The sequence below is a fragment of the Papio anubis genome, chromosome 11 (assembly GCF_008728515.1).
Source record: "Papio anubis isolate 15944 chromosome 11, Panubis1.0, whole genome shotgun sequence".
In the NCBI taxonomy this organism is placed as follows: Eukaryota; Metazoa; Chordata; class Mammalia; order Primates; family Cercopithecidae; genus Papio; species Papio anubis.
Window position 1 is genome coordinate 11,279,449 of NC_044986.1, and position 15,531 is coordinate 11,294,979.

General features: G+C 44.4%; 1 protein-coding gene across 20 annotated transcripts in view; it reads right to left on the minus strand.

The window, feature by feature from the left end:
- TACC2 (transforming acidic coiled-coil containing protein 2) overlaps window positions 1-11,336 on the minus strand; it is a 255,604-nt gene extending 244,268 nt beyond the window's left edge. For 19 of the 20 annotated variants that reach the window (XM_021943767.2, XM_021943764.2, XM_021943772.2 and 16 more), the window contains exon 1: window positions 11,100-11,201. Coding sequence is in view for 1 of the 20 variants with exons in the window: in XM_021943769.2 (XP_021799461.2) it covers window positions 11,100-11,117 (18 nt within the window). In the remaining 19 variants the exon portion in view is untranslated. Of the gene's footprint in view, window positions 1-11,099 lie in introns of all 20 variants that reach the window. The other variant, XM_021943769.2, reaches the window with a different exon arrangement.
- Window positions 11,337-15,531: the final 4,195 nt, after the last annotated feature.

Sequence of the window (15,531 nt, forward strand, 5' to 3'; positions counted from 1 at the left end):
TTAATTCATGAGTGGATTAATTCATCTTCCTCCCATTAAAGGCCCCACTTCTCAATGCTGCCACATTGGGGATTAAATTTCAACAAGAGTTTTGAAAAGACAAACATTCAAACCACAGCAGTGTTAAATGGGGAAAAGAAAGAAAAAGACAAAAGTTAGAGTTCTGTGAAAAGAAAAGAGCATCACAAAATAAAACGACTCAGAAACCTTCTTGAACCTCACCCTAACAAACATGGCCTGTGTACAGACCAGGGGACTGCTAAACTAGGAATCCCATAAAACACCTCAGTGCCATCAAAATGGACAAGAAGAAGGTCAACAAATCCACACAGAGTTTTTGAAAAACAGAACAAAACAACAAAAAAAGGAGATAATATTTTACACATACTACCTGAGGAAAATCTTCCTTACACCCTGAGACCAGCTATGAAGAGGAACAAAATTCTAACTCAGCACTCCAAACAGCATATAATACTCTCAAGTCTGCATTTGAGCATATATAAAATACTTTGAATCAGAAATTCAAACATGCAAATAGAAATGGACAAAAAGCAAGGAGGAATAAAAAGATTGTTGATTGAACTCCAGAAAAAAATACAAGAAAAAAGACAAAATTATCTCAGAAATAAATAAATAAATCATAAGGCACCCAAGGGATAATAGATTTAAATGAAAATTTAATAAAAGGCATTTTAAAAATCAGGAAAGTGGCCAGGCACGGTGGCACACACCTGTCAGTACTTAAATTGGCCTCCCCAAAAATTCAGAGTCTAGGGTTTTCCCAAAGATAGTTTGGAGGGCAGGGAGCTAGGGAATGGGTGCTGCTAATTGGTTGGGGATGCAATCAGAGGCATGTGGATAGAAGGTACTCCTGTGCTGAGTCCAATTCTGGGAGGTGGGGCGTAGGCCCACAGAGGAATCGCTGGCCTAGGTGAAATCATCTGGTAATCAGAAATGTCAAACTCTGAAAACATCTTAAAAGACTAACCTTAGGTTGTACTACAGTGATTTTATTTACAGGAATAATTGGGGAAGTTGCAAACTTTTGACCTCTGGAACAACTAGTGTAATTTTTTTGTTGTTGTTGTTGAGACAGAGTCTCGCTCTGTCACCCAGGCTGGAGTGCAGTGGCACGATCTTGGCTCACTGCAACCTCCGCCTCCCAGATTCAAGCAATTCTCCTGTTTCGGCCTCCTGAGTAGCTGGGACTACAGGTGCCCACCACCACCCCCAGCTAATTTTTGTATTTTTAGTAGAGACGGGGTTTCCCCATATTGGTCAGCCTGGTCTTGAACTCCTGATCTTAGGTGATCCACTCACCTCGCCCTCCCAAAGTGCTGGGATTAGAGGTGTGAGTCACCATGCCCCACCAACTACACCTACATCTTAGCAGAAGTTAGACCTCTCTTATCGTCCTAACCTGGTGGCCTTTCATTAGTTTTCTGCCTGCCTCAGCCTCCCAAAGTGCTAGGATTACAGGCATGAGCCACTGCTCCTAGCCCTTTTCATTAGTTTTATAAAGGCGGTTTAGGGCCAGGCATGGTGGCTCACACCTGTAATCCCAGCACTTTGGGAGGCTGAGGCAGGCGGATCACGAGGTCAGGAGATCGAGACCATCCTGGCTAACACGGTGAAACCCAGGCTCTACTAAAAATACAAAAAAATTAGCCATGCATGGTGGCAGGCACCTGTAGTCCCAGCTACTGGGGAGGCTGAGGCAGGAGAATGGCATGAACCTGAGAGGCAGAGCTTGCAGTGAGCTGAGATCGCGCCACTGTACTCTAGCCTGGGAGACAGAACAAGACTCTGTCTCAAAAAAAAAAAAAAAAAAAAAAAGAGGGAGCTTAGTTTTGGAAGGGGTTATTATCATTTAAACTATAAACTCCCTAGGCCGGGTGCGGTGGCTCACGCCTGTAATCCCAGCACTTTGGGAGGCTGAGGCAGGCAGATCACGAGGTCAGGAGATCAAGACCATCCTGGCTAACATGGTGAAACCCCGTCTCTACTAAAAATACAAAAAACTAGCCGAGCATGGTGGCCGGCGCCTGTAGTCCCAGCTAGTCGGGAGGGTGAGGCAGGAGAATGGCATGAATCTGGGAGGTGGAGGTTGCAGTGAGCCGAGATCGCGCCATTGCAATTCAGCCTGGGTGACAGAGGGAGACTCCATCTCAAAAAAAAAAAAAAAAAAAAAAAAAAACACTCCCAGTTATCTTGGTCCACAACCGGAAGTGACCAGAGGCAGTTTGGAGGTTAAAGGCAAACTAGAGTTGGTTAGGTCAGATCTCTTTCAGTGTTACAGCTTTTGCAAAGGCAGTTTTATAATGACAACAAAAACACTACATATATATCAGAGTCAATGGGATGTAGTTAAAACAGTGATCAGAGGAAAATTCTTTGCATCAAACATATTTGTCAGTGAAAATGAAAGAAGGAAAATAATGAATTAAATTCCCAACTCAAAAAACTGGAAAGGAAAACAAAGTAAACCAAGAAAAGCACAAAGAAGAAAAAATAAAGTTAAAGGTAGAAATAAATGAAATATAGAAGAGAAAAATGAGTGATTAATGAATAAATCAGAATCTTTTTTTTTTTTTGCTTTTTTGTTTCTTTGGTTTTTTTGAGACAGAGTCTTGCTTTGTCGCCCAAGCTGGAGTGCGATGGTGTGATCTCGGCTCACTGCAACCTCCACCTCCTAGGTTCAAGTGATTTTCCTGCCTCAGCCTCTGGAGTAGCTGGGATTACAGGCGCCCACCACCACACCTGGCTAATTTTTGTAATTTTAGTAGAGATGGGGTTTCACCATGTTGGCCAGGCTGGTCTCAAACTCCCGACATCAGGTGATCCACCCACCTCCGCTTCCTAAAGTGCTGGGATTACAGGCATGAGCCACCATGCCCAAACAAAAGCCTAATTCTTAAAAAATGAATAAACTAAAAAAATCACTAGCTACCTTGATCAGAAAGAAAAAGGGAGAAAGCACAAACACAAAATTACAAGAGGCAAATAACCATTGTAACAGAAGAAATGTTAAACATTACAAGAGGCTGATTTGCAGACGTCTATGCAAATAAAAAATGCATGAAGTGGATAGCATCTTAGTGAAATGTTTGCCAGAAATGACACCATTAAAGTTACAACACTTAAACATACCTATTTCCACAGAAAAACAATAGAGAAATTTACTAAGGAACTATACCACAACAAAAGGATCAGGCCCAGATAATTTCACAAGGGAATTTTACCAAATCTTTAAAAGTCAGATAGTCCCAGAGTGCTCTACAAATTATTCCAAAGCATTTTAAAGGCAGAAGAACCTCTTAATTCCTTTTATGAAGAATGACACTGATTCCTCAACCTGATAAAAATGACACACACACCCCCAGACAAAAACTACAAACCAATATCACTCATGAACATGAGGGATGCAAAAATATTGAAAAATATACTAGCAAACTCCAACACTATATACAGAAAATAATATACCATACTGCTATAGACTGAATGTTATACCCCCTGCCCCAGATTCTTATGTTGAAATCCCCATTGTGAAGGTATTTGGAGGTGGGCCATCTGAGAGGTGATTAGGTCAGGAGGGCTCCATCTTCGTGAATGAGATTAGTGCCCTTGTAAGAAGAGACTTGGGAGAAATGGTCCCTTTATCATGTGAAGATACAGCAAGAAGGTGGCCATCTGCAAACCAAGAAGATAACCCTCAGCAGGGCCTTAGCCAGCACCTTCATCTTGGACTTCCCAGCCTCCAGAACTGTGAAAAATAAATTTATGTTGTTTAAGTCACCAGTCTATGATATTCTGTTATAGCAGCCTGGGCTGAATAAGACAATGACCTACAAACAAGAGGAAAAATAATCAATATAAGTAGATGCAAAGATGACCCAGAGCATGGAATTAGCAAAGACTCAACACAGCTCTTATAACCATAACATAAATAATCTACTGGAAAAGGTAGATATAATAGTGGAAGACATAGGAAATGTCTGGAGGATGTATATGGTGGAGGATATAGGAGGAATATGGAAACTCGGGGGGGAAATGGAAAAGTGCCTTAAGAGACATATCAACTAAAAGCAACTTGTGAAACTCATTTGGATCCTGATTTAAATAAATCAAAAGTTTTAAAAATGAGACAACCAGGGATATTTGAACACTGACACAATTTTTATTATTAAGTAATTATTTATTTTTTTGTATGATAAGGATACTGTGGTTATACGCTTACAAAAAGAGTCCTAATTTTTTAGAGATATGATATGGTTTGGCTCTGTCCCCACCCAATTCTCATCTTGAAATCTTGAATTGTAGCTCCCATATTTCTTTTCTTTCTTTTTTTTTTTTTTTTTTGAGATGGGGTCTCACTCTGTCACCCAGGCTAGAGTGCAGTGGTACAATTTTGGCTCACTGCAACCTCTGCCTCCCGGATTCAACTGATTCTCCTGCCTCAGCCTCCCAAGTATCTGGGACTGCAGGCACACACCACCATGCCTGGCTAATTTTTTGCATTTTTAGTAGAGACGGGGTTTCACCATGTTAGCCAGGATGGTCTTGATCTCCTGACCTCATGATCCTTGGCCTCCCAAAGTACTGGGATTACAGGCGTGAACCACCGTGCCTGGCCCAGCTCTCATAATTCTAACGTGTCATGGGAGGGACCCAATGGGAGGTAACTGAATCATGAGGGTGAGTCTTTCCCATGCTGTTCTTGTGATAGTGAATAAGTCTCAAGAGATCTGATGGTTTTATAAAGGGGAGTTCCCCTACACGAGCTCTCTTGCCTGCCACCATGTAAGACATGAGTTTGCTCCTCATTTGCCTTCTGCCATGATTGTAAGGTCTCCCCAGCCATGTGAAACTGTGAGTCAATTAAACCTCTTTCATTTATAAATTACCCAGTCTCAGGCATGTCTTTATTAGCAGTGTGAGAACAAACTAATACAAAATACATGCTTAACTGTAACTGATTAAACAATGGGATTATTTGTTTTAAAACAATCCAACAGTGCCGGGCACGGTGACTCATGCCTGTAATCCCAGCACTTTGGGAGGCCAAGGCAGGCAGATCACCTGAGGTAAGGGGTTCAGGACCAGCCTGGCCAACATGGTGAAACCCCGTCTCTACTAAAAATACAAAAGTTAGCTGGGCATGGTGGCACATGCCTGTAGTCCCAGCTACTCAGAAGGCTGAGGAAGGAAAATTTCTTGAACCCAGGAGGCGGAGGTTGCAGTAAGCCAAGATCGCACCACTGCACTCCAGCCTGGGCGACAGAGCAACAGAGCGACAGAGTGGGACTCTGTCTGAAAAAAAAAAAAATCCAACAGTGGAAGGAGGAAGGCAGATGTTAGTGGGAAGGAGGATAATAAATGAAATAAGATCAACCATTGTAGACAATTGTTGAAACCAGTAGTGGGTACATAAGGATGCTTATAATGTTCTCTCTACTTTTGTATATACTTGTAAAGTCCCTAATAAAATATTAAGAAAGAAAAGGAGACAGGGTGGAAGGGAGGAAAAGAAATGCTTCCTTCCTCATTTTTGACTAGGGCCCACTCCAGTTCCTAAGCCAATCCTGGCCAAGTCAATCTCTGGCTTGTCAGTGGTGGGCTTTGGAATTAGGTCATCGCTTCATAAGCAGGCATCGAGCAATCTGCCAGTAATTCAGGCTACTAAAGTAAGCTAGTTTTGATTTGCATTTCCTAAACTGAATTTCCCCATTGCACTTAAGACATGAGACCTGGTGTCTCCAACAGAACTCTAAATCCGAGTGCTGCATCCCAAGTCTTCACTCAGCCCTTCTCTTGCATCTGTACTGGTTTGATCCTAGGACCACGTGTCTGACCACTACTCTTGGCTCCTAGACCTTGGGCCTGCAGACTGATCTTGCCAGAGATGAACATATCTTCTAAAGGTTAACTTCCTGAACTCCTGGGATCTACCCATCTGACCGAAGCTCAGGAAGGAGTGACCGATTGCCCTCAGGCATTGTTTTTCCTCTATTTAATAGCTGCTTCTCCAAGATTGACATCGGTGTCTGTAGAGGGTCATTTTCCTCCACACCTGTTGGGCCAAGACATGTCAACCCAAGTCTCTCTGTTTATGCCAAATGAAGAGGAGGCATGTGCCAAAGCATTGACAGTCCTGGGGCAGTAAAGCAGGCTGGTGTTGGGTAAAGAGAGGCACGCTGACAAACGCCAAATAGGGAAACTTCTACCAGGCCCCGCAAACAGTTATATCACCAAAAGCTTTTCAAAGACTTGGAACACATGTGGCGATGAGCTTGTGACCAAGTGGGATTCAAGCGTTGCTTGTCTCATCTGTTTGCTATGAAACATGAGATGCAAAAGCACTTTGTCAGATTCTAACTTCAACCTTATGACCAGTTTCAGCAAAAGGATATTCAGAGGAATGGTTTTTCTGAATGACCAAAAGTGAATACAAAGCTGTGCTTTTTAAGCTCAGGGAGCCAGCTGCAAAATTATGTCTCCTCAAAATGAAAATCTTGGTCCCACTTGGAAATGACCACTCCAATCACGAGGTCAGGAGATCGAGACCATCCTGGCCAACATGGTGAAACCCTGTCTCTACTAAAATACAAAAAATTAGCTGGACATGGTGGCGCACGCCTGTAGTCCCAGCTACTTGGGAGGCTGAGGCAGGAGAATCGCTTGAACCCGAGAGGCGGAGCTTTCAGTGAGCTGAGATGGCACCACTGCACTCCAGCCTGGGCGACAGAGCAAGATTCTGTCTCAAAAAAAAAGAAAAGAAAAAGAAAAAAGAAATGGCCACTCCAGCTTCCCATACATTTGTACTTTTCCAGGTCCTTTCACATTTAACTGAGCACAAGCAGAGAGAAATAAGAAATACATGTTTCAGGCCAAAGTCTTGCAACTCAGGATTTAATATGCAGTAAAGGAAGCTACGCAGAGGAGGTCAGACCTTGGTAGGGCTTAGATATTTCTTTGGAGCCCCAGGACAGTGAGACACAACCAATTTCGGTCATTCCTGAACTTTATACCGATGAAAGTGGCTTTGCTTGCATAAAGTCAGCCAGTGTTGCTGGATTTAATCTCTTTCCAATTCTTTGGCACCCAATCTGGCACAGAGCTCTGCTGAGGCTGTTCCCTGACTTGAGTGTGGAGCAGAATTTCCCCTTTTTAGGTCACAAATTCAGAGTAGTCACTCATCACAGCGACTCTCTCCACTGTGTGGATTTTAAACACCTTCATTAACAACACTTATGAAACATTGGCAAGGTGGTGGCTATCTTGAGTTGCTCCTGATATCCATGACATATCACAAGATAGAATCATGGGAACAAACTTGCCCCTGCAGACTAGGATGATAGAAACACAGTGATATCCATCTCTTGTAAACACAGCTGAATTAAAAACCCTAGGACGAGGGTCACGGTGGATTATCCAGAGATCTGCTAAGGGTGAGTACAGGCCCCCAGAAAGGAGTCTTCCTTTATTTTTATTTTTATTTTTATTTTTATTTTTATTTTATTTTTTGAGACGTAGTCTCACTGTGTCGCCCAGGCTGGAGTGCAGTGGCATGATCTCAGTTCACTGCAACTTCCATCTCCTGGGTTCAAGCAATTCTCCTCCCTCAGCCTCCTGAGTAGCTGGGACTACAGGCAACCGCTACCATGCCCAGCTATTTTTTTTTTTTTGTATTTTTAGTAGGGACGGGTTTCACCATATTGGCCAGGATGGTCTCAAACTCCTGACCTTGTGATCCACCTGCCTTGGCCTCCCAAAGTGCTAGGATTACAGGCATGAGCCACTATGCCCGGTCGACAAGCCTTCCTTGTCAGTTTCTTAAGCAGTGTCTGGCTGCTCCCTTGCTGCCACCACCTGAAGTCTTGGTCCTCATGCCTGCCTTTGGGGGTGGTGGGATGGGACCTCTTGTGCTGAGATGGACAAATCTCCCCTAGGCTGGTGGCCTTCTTGGGGTTCAGAGCATTGGATCAGGATGGCATCAGAGTGAGTTTGGTTTTCTACTGGCTAATGCTCCAAGTGTACACAACTGTATTTTCCCTGGCTCTCCCTCCCCCTATTAGCCAGCAGAGCTGTCCCCTACCCCAACATGTCCCTGGCTGTTAAGTATGCGCCCTTGCATGCAGTTAGAAACACTGTCGTCACCCTCAGCATTCATTTCTCTGCTCCCATGACAGCACACACTTGAGCAGCCACTTTGGAGGGCCTGCCTTTGTTCTTTTCTCTGAAAACCTCTCATTCCTCAACCCTCCCGACATCCGCCATCTCCCTCCTGTCTGAGTGGTCCTGGCCCACCACATCAACCCATCTCTTAGACCCTGCTAATTTGATTAAGGGTAGATTCTGGCTTATGTGGGGACAATCAGATTTTCTCTCTAGATATTTGATAAGGAAGACCATCAAAGGAGGCCACTCATCACCAGGCAATGAGGTATGGGGGTCAGGACCAGTGATAGAGAAGCCCAGAGTCTGTGCATGCTGGACTTAGGGAGAGGCAGGGGTAGGAGCCCAGCAGAGGAGACCCGTCCACCCTCAGACCAGAATGAAGCCAGTGGTTGCTGAGAAGCAGGGGTGAGAAGTTGCTGCAGCCCAGAACTATGTCTGCTCAATAAATGCCCCTTTTCGGGTGGGTTTCTATTTCTTGCAACCAAATGTGCCCCGATTGAAAGCACACTCAAAAGCTGCCCATGATGCCCAGATGCTGGCCTCATCTCTGTCCTCATCTTCTTTCAACCTCTCTGCAGCATCTGAGACCGTCCCCCTAACTCCCTCCTCCAGCCTCTTTCCACCTAAGTCTTTTCTAATGAGATGCTGCAAAATCCCACTCTCTTTCTCCTTCTCCAGTTCCTCCTCCCACCTTCTCAGTAAAGTCAACCAGGAGCTCCCGGATTTGGTGTTCTAGCCTGATCTTCTCCTTGGACAGTCCATTGATTCCCGTGGCTTTCTCTACTGAGTCCAGGGAAAAGGCTCTAAACCTAAAGCACCTGCCCTGACGTCTCACTCCTGCACCAACTGTCTACTTAGATGACTCAGCCTCTTGAAATGTCCACTCAACATCTTCCCCTCAAGCCAATCCCTCTCTTGCTTTGCCCATCGGATTTAGAGGACCTCATTCTTTCAGTCATGTGGCCTGGGACCACTGTGGTCATTCTACACCTCATGGTGACTGCCTGCTTAGCATCACTTAATAAGTGTTTGCTGAATGAAATGAAGAAATGAATCTTGTATTTTTCCCTCTGTTTCATTCCTCTTCTGTCTCACTGATAGAGTTTGGAGGTTTGTCTCCTCTAAATCTCATTTTGAAATGTGATCCCCAGCACTGGAAGTGGGGCCTGGTGGGAGGTCATGGGGGTGGAGCCCTCATGAATGGTTTCCTTGTAGTAAGGAGTGGCTTCTCACTCTATTAGTTCACATGACAGCTGGTTGTTTAAAACAGCCTGGAGGCCAGATGAGGTGATTCTCTCCTGTAATCCCAGCACTTTGGGAGGTTGAGACAGGAGGATCGCTTGAGCTCAGGAGTTCAATACCAGCCCGAACAACACAGCAAGACCCAGTCTCTCTACAAAAAATAAAATCAGCCAGGTGTGGTGGTGCATGTGTGTGGTCCCAGCTACTCGGGGGGCTGAGGTGGGAGGAGCGCTTGAGCCCAGGAGGTCGAGCTACACTAAACCACTGCACTCCAGCTTGGGTAACAGAGCAAGATCCTATCTCAAATAAAAAATAAAAAACAAAAAGGGCCTGGTAGCCAGGTGCAGTTACTCATGCCTGTAATCCCAACACTTTGGGAGGTCAAGGTAGGCAGATCACGAGGTCAGGAGTTTGAGACCAGCCTGGCCAACATGGTGAAACCCCATCTCTACTAAGAATACAAAAATTAACTGGGCATGGTGGCGTGCACCTGTAGTCTCAGTTACTCAGGAGGCTGAGGCAGGAGAATCGCTTGAACCCAGTGGGCAGAGGTTGCAGTGAGCCGAGATAGCGCCACTGCACTCCAGCCTGGCGATAGAGCGAGACTCTGTCTCAACACACAAAAAAGAAAAGAGCCTGGCATCCCTCTTGCTCTGTCTCTTGCCATGTGACATGCCTGCTTCCCTTTGGCCTTCCACCATGAGTAAAAGCTTCCTGAGACCGCAGCAGACGCCAAGTGGGTGCTAGTGCCAAGCCTGTACAGCCTGCAGAGCCAGGAGCCAAAAAAATATCTTTTCTTTATAAACTACTCAGTCTCAGGTGTTCCTTTATAGCAATGCAAAAACAGACTAATACACTCACCATGCCACTAGAACTGGGAGGAGTTTTGCCCCCTGTATACACACCTAAGCAGATACTACACAATAGATTATACGTGGTGTCAGTGGGATAAAGGATTTTGGTCAGGGTGTTTCTGTTTTATGGTACAGGGTATAAAACAGTACATACACACACACTTCTGTGTTTAACTGAACTGTAGGATTCTCTCATGAGGCTTAGAATTCTGTCTAACTTTGGCTTTAACCTGATGATTCAGTTATAACTGACACCAAGTCAAACTCAGAAATACAGAGTCTGTCAAGATCACACAGTGGCTCGAGTTGGCAGGCACAACACCAGCAACAAGCCTGGAAAGGCACTTGTGGGAGTCTAGAGAAATACCTGTGCAAACATGTCAAGGTCAACACAATACGAGCTTTCAAATGACTTTCTCCCACAAAGTTCTACAAACCCTCAGGGCCTTCAGGGTTCTCTCTGAAGTCATCATTCTGCAGAATCACAAACATTTGAAACTGAAATTTGTGATGGGCAGAATCACAACAGAGGCCAGAAGAAATTCCAGTAATCATCTAGCCCAACTCCTTATTTCACAAATTAAGAGACCAAGGTCTAGATTAACGGGACCATAGTCTATCAAAAGGAACCAGTAACGTATTAGAAAAAGTACAGTTCATTTGGCTTCAGAAACAAGGAGTGGAGAGGCACAGATGTGCCTTTAATTTCACTTTATAAGGAAAAGCAAGCAAGCAATGCTTTCATCCCTCTAATCTCAGTAGTCAAACCGGTTTAAAGCCACAGGTTGCTCAAAGGAAGAAGCCCTCAGTCTGAGACTCACTCACCCAGTATCCCCCCAGCATGGAGAGAAGGAGGAGAGAAGCAGGAGAAGGCCCTCTCTTCCGGAGGTTCCTTTTCAGCACTGCCCTCCACCAGCGGTCTGTCTTCCCCAGGATCACATGGAGTTGTTCTATAAATGTGCATTGGCTTAAGGCTGGGAACGCCGGCCTGGGAGGCAGCGGCGTGTAAGCAATCTGACCCGGGCCAGGCAGCAGCTTTCCAGAAGGCTCTGCAGCCTAGAGGGAGAGGGTAACAAGGAGCAGGGAGCCTGCAGGTACCGCCAGCCTCTGTGCTTCTCACTACACATTTATTTGGGATCCGAAGCCAGTGTCAACTACCTTGGCCTGCAATTTGCTTTATTTGGCTTATATTTTGGCTGGGACAAACCACTTTTCAAAACAAAGCAGTCGTAAAAGAAGAAAAAAACAAGCCATAAAATTAGCAGTGCTGCCGGACTGGTGGCTCACACCTGTACTCCCAGCACTTTGGAAGGCTGAGGCAGGAGGATCACGAGGTCAGGAGATCGAGACCATTCTGGCTAACATGGTGAAACCCCGTCTCTACTAAAAATAAAAAAAATCAGCCAGGTGTGGTGGTGGGCGCCTGCAGTCCCAGCTACTCGGGAGAGCGAGACAGCAGAATCGCTGGAACCCGGGAGGCGGAGCTTGTAGTAAGCCGAGATTGCGCCACCGCACTCCAGCCTGGGCGACACAGCGAGATTCCGTCCCCCCCCAAAAAAAAAAAAAAATTAGCAGCGCTTCTAGTAAACAAGGACAGGTCATCACCAGCCTCAGCTGACATAATATCAAGCAGTCCTTTTCAAACATGTCAATATGCTTCCTTCGGAAAGGGAGAATGTGCAGTTAGGCGAGTTCTAAACAGCATGCCACCTACAGTTTCATCAGTAGACAGGGAATTAAAGATGCAATCATACAATGGGAAGCGAAGCAGCTGGAGAAAGGGTGAGGGACCATTTATTTATTTATTTATTTTTGAGACGGAGTCTCGCTCTGTCGCCCAGGCTGGAGTGCAGTGGCGCGATGTCGACTCACTGCAAGCTCCACCTCCCGGGTTCACGCCATTCTCCTGCCTCAGCCTCCCGAGTTGCTGGGGCTACAGGCGCCCACCACCGCACCCAGCTAATTTTTTGTATTTTGTTTAGTAGAGACGGGGTTTCACCATGTTAGCCAGGATGGTCTCGATCGCTTCGGCCTCCCGAAGTGCTGGGATTTACAGGCGTGAGCCGTCGTGCCCGGCCAAGGTGAGGGGCTCTTTACATACCAACACTGAAAACTCTCCAAGATACATCACATGAAAAATATTAAGATACAGAACAGTGTGTATGATATACTATTGTTTATGTAAAGAAAAAAGCAAGGGGCTGGGTGGGTGGCTTACGCCTGTATAATCTCAGCAGCTGGGGAGGCCAAAGTGGGCAAATCACTTGAGCTTAGGAGTTTGAGAACAGACTGGGCAACACAGAGGGACCTTGTCTCTACTACAAATACAGCAAAAAAATTAGGCAGGCGTGATGGTGCACGCCTGTAGTCCCAGATAGTTGGGATACTGAGGTGGGAGTATTGCTTGAGCCAGGGAGGTTGAGGCTGCAGTGAGCTGTAATGGTGCCACTACACTGTAGCCTGGGTGACAGATTGAGAACCTGTCTCCAAAACAAATGAACAAAAAAACCAAAAACCAAAAAAAAACCCAAAAGGAGGGTATGCATTTATGTGTATATACTACATTATAAAGGCAATGATCTAAACCTAACCATACAATGTACTACATTATAATATATAAATACTTCTTTCTGGAAACTCACATAAGAAACTAGTGACAGTGGGTGGACTGTGGAGCAGGGAAAGAGGAAGACTGTTCCCTCTCATATTTCTTTTCTAGTCTCGGGATTTTATCTCATGTGAATGTATAATTTTCAGAGAAAACTTAAAAGGCAATCTAATTTTCATCAGAAATATTTAATTTTCAAAATTATTCTAGTATTCAGAGTGCAAATTCAAGTCACTATAACTCCTTTTTTCACATATTTAAAAGTTAGTTGAGTTGTCTTCCTTAAGAAGACAGAGTTTTATAATAACTAAAATGTTGTAATACCAAAGGACCTCCCAGAGAGTTTTGTTTTGTTTGTTGTAGAGGCAGGGGTCTTGCTACATGGTCCAGTCTGTTCTTGAACTCCTGGCTCAAGGGATCCTCCCAAAGTGCTAGGATTACAGGTGTGAGCTACCATGCCTACCTTCCCAGAGAGTTTTTAATGAGGGTTCTGAAGGCTGGATACTAAGTCTTGATTCAGCTATTTTCCTTATTCTTTCTTTTTTTTTTTCTTTTTTTTTCCAGAGACGGAGTCTTGCTCTGTCGCCCAGGCTGCAGTGCAATGGCACGATCTTGGCTCACTGCAACCTCTGCCTCCTGGGTTCTAGCAATTCTCCTGCTCAGCTTCCAGAGTAGCTGGGACTACAGGTGCCCACCGCCACGCCAGGCTAATTTTTTGTATTTTAGTAGAGACGGGGTTTCACCGTGTTGCTCAGGCTGGTCTCAAACTCCTGAGCTCAGGCAATCCACCCTCCTTGGCCTCCTAAGTGCTAGGATTACAGGCATGAGCCACCATGCCTGACCAATTCACCTATTTTCTAGCAGTGACTTGGATCAGTTGCCCAAGCACTAAGCACTTCCATTTCATCAGGTATAAAAAGAGAATGATCCCACACTCCATCTTCTTCATAGGCCCAGCATGACTTACTCATGATGATGTACATAAAAGCCCTCCAAAAATGGAAAATCCCTATTCTAGAATTGAGTTGTTCTGGGCAATTACATTTTATAACTTTTTTTGAAGTACTTGTGTAATTCCACACTCAAATAACTTAAGTCAAATTTTCCTGTCCGAAAAAGCATAAAAGTAAAGGGACCTCTACCTAAAACCATGTGACATGTTTTCACATTAGCACTTTTTCGGCTCCTAAAACCTTTAGGTTTTTCACTTTCTCAGCATCACCTCTCTTGTGTACAAACTGCTTTCTTCCAAATGAACAGCCAGGCATATTAGGGTGGGCTGTTCTGGGCCTTCTTCACAGCTTTCTACCACTTCTCACTTTTGTTCCCAGTTTATTGATCTGGGAACAGTTTTTTAGTCCTCCCACTAGTACCAACACATAAAACTTGGGTGAAATGGTGACATGGTTTGGCTGTGTCCGCACCTGAGTCTCATCTTAAATTCCCACATGTTTTAGGAAGGACCAGGTGGGAGGTAATTGAATCATGGGGGCAGGTCTTTCCCATGTTGTTCTCATTAGATTGAATAAGTCTCATGAGATCTGTTGATTTTATAAGGGGACTTTCCCTGCACAAGCTCGCTCTTTGCCTGCTGCCGTCCATGTAAGATGTGACTTGCTCCTCCTTGCCTCCCACCATGATCATGAGGCCTCTCCAGCCACCTGAAACTGTCAGTCCATTAAACCTTTCTCCTGTGTAAATTGCCCAGTCTTGGGCATGTCTTTATCAGCAGTGTGAAAATGGACTAATGAAAATGGCTTTGAGATATAAAAAAGTCTTAAATTACACTAAAATCACCAGAGTTCCAATGTCTATAAACAACAGTGCAGTTCCCATGATCCTGATAAAAACCCACAGATGTCTCTGTATACTGGGTGAGCTGGTGCCACCATACAGCAACAGTGTGAGTGCAGTTTCTATCTTTCACTCAGCTGCTCAGCTTTGAAATGATTCTTGACCAAAACATTCATTCATTAATTAGCAAAAGCAAAGACTTATTTTTAATTTGAGGAGATGTGAACTATTTCAAAACTTGCTTATAAAGACAGGTTTGATTAATATTATTTTATTTCATATTACTTCATATTTGCCCAATTGAAATACACGTAAACACAACCTTGCTGAAAATCACTAGCATATGGCAGAGAGCACAAAGAAAACATTTCCCAGGCAATGCTTAGAGCTCCTGATTAGTTAAAAGCTCTGAGGGGAAAATAAATTCAAAGTAATGTTTGAAATGACAGTAAATAGGTAGATTTATAAAAATAAAAGTATATAATGTTTAAGGTTAATTTATCTCCATACATAAAACAAATAAATAAAAGCCCTCTTTTTACTGAAGAAGACAGAACACACAAATGCAACTCCTTTCCTTTAACAGACTTCATTAAAATGATAACAAAGGCATTTTTAAAAACAAGTGTGTCCAGGTGAGGCGCAGTGGCTCATGCCTGTAATTCCAGCACTTTGGAGGCCGAGACAGGTGGATCACTTGAGGTCAGGAATTTGAAACCAGCCTGGCCAACATGGCAAAATCATCTCTACTAAAAATACAAAAATTAGTTGGGCATGGTGGCAGGTGCCTGTAATCCCAGCTACTCGGGAGGCTGAGGCAGGAGAATCGAGTGAATCTGGGAGGCAGAGGTTGCA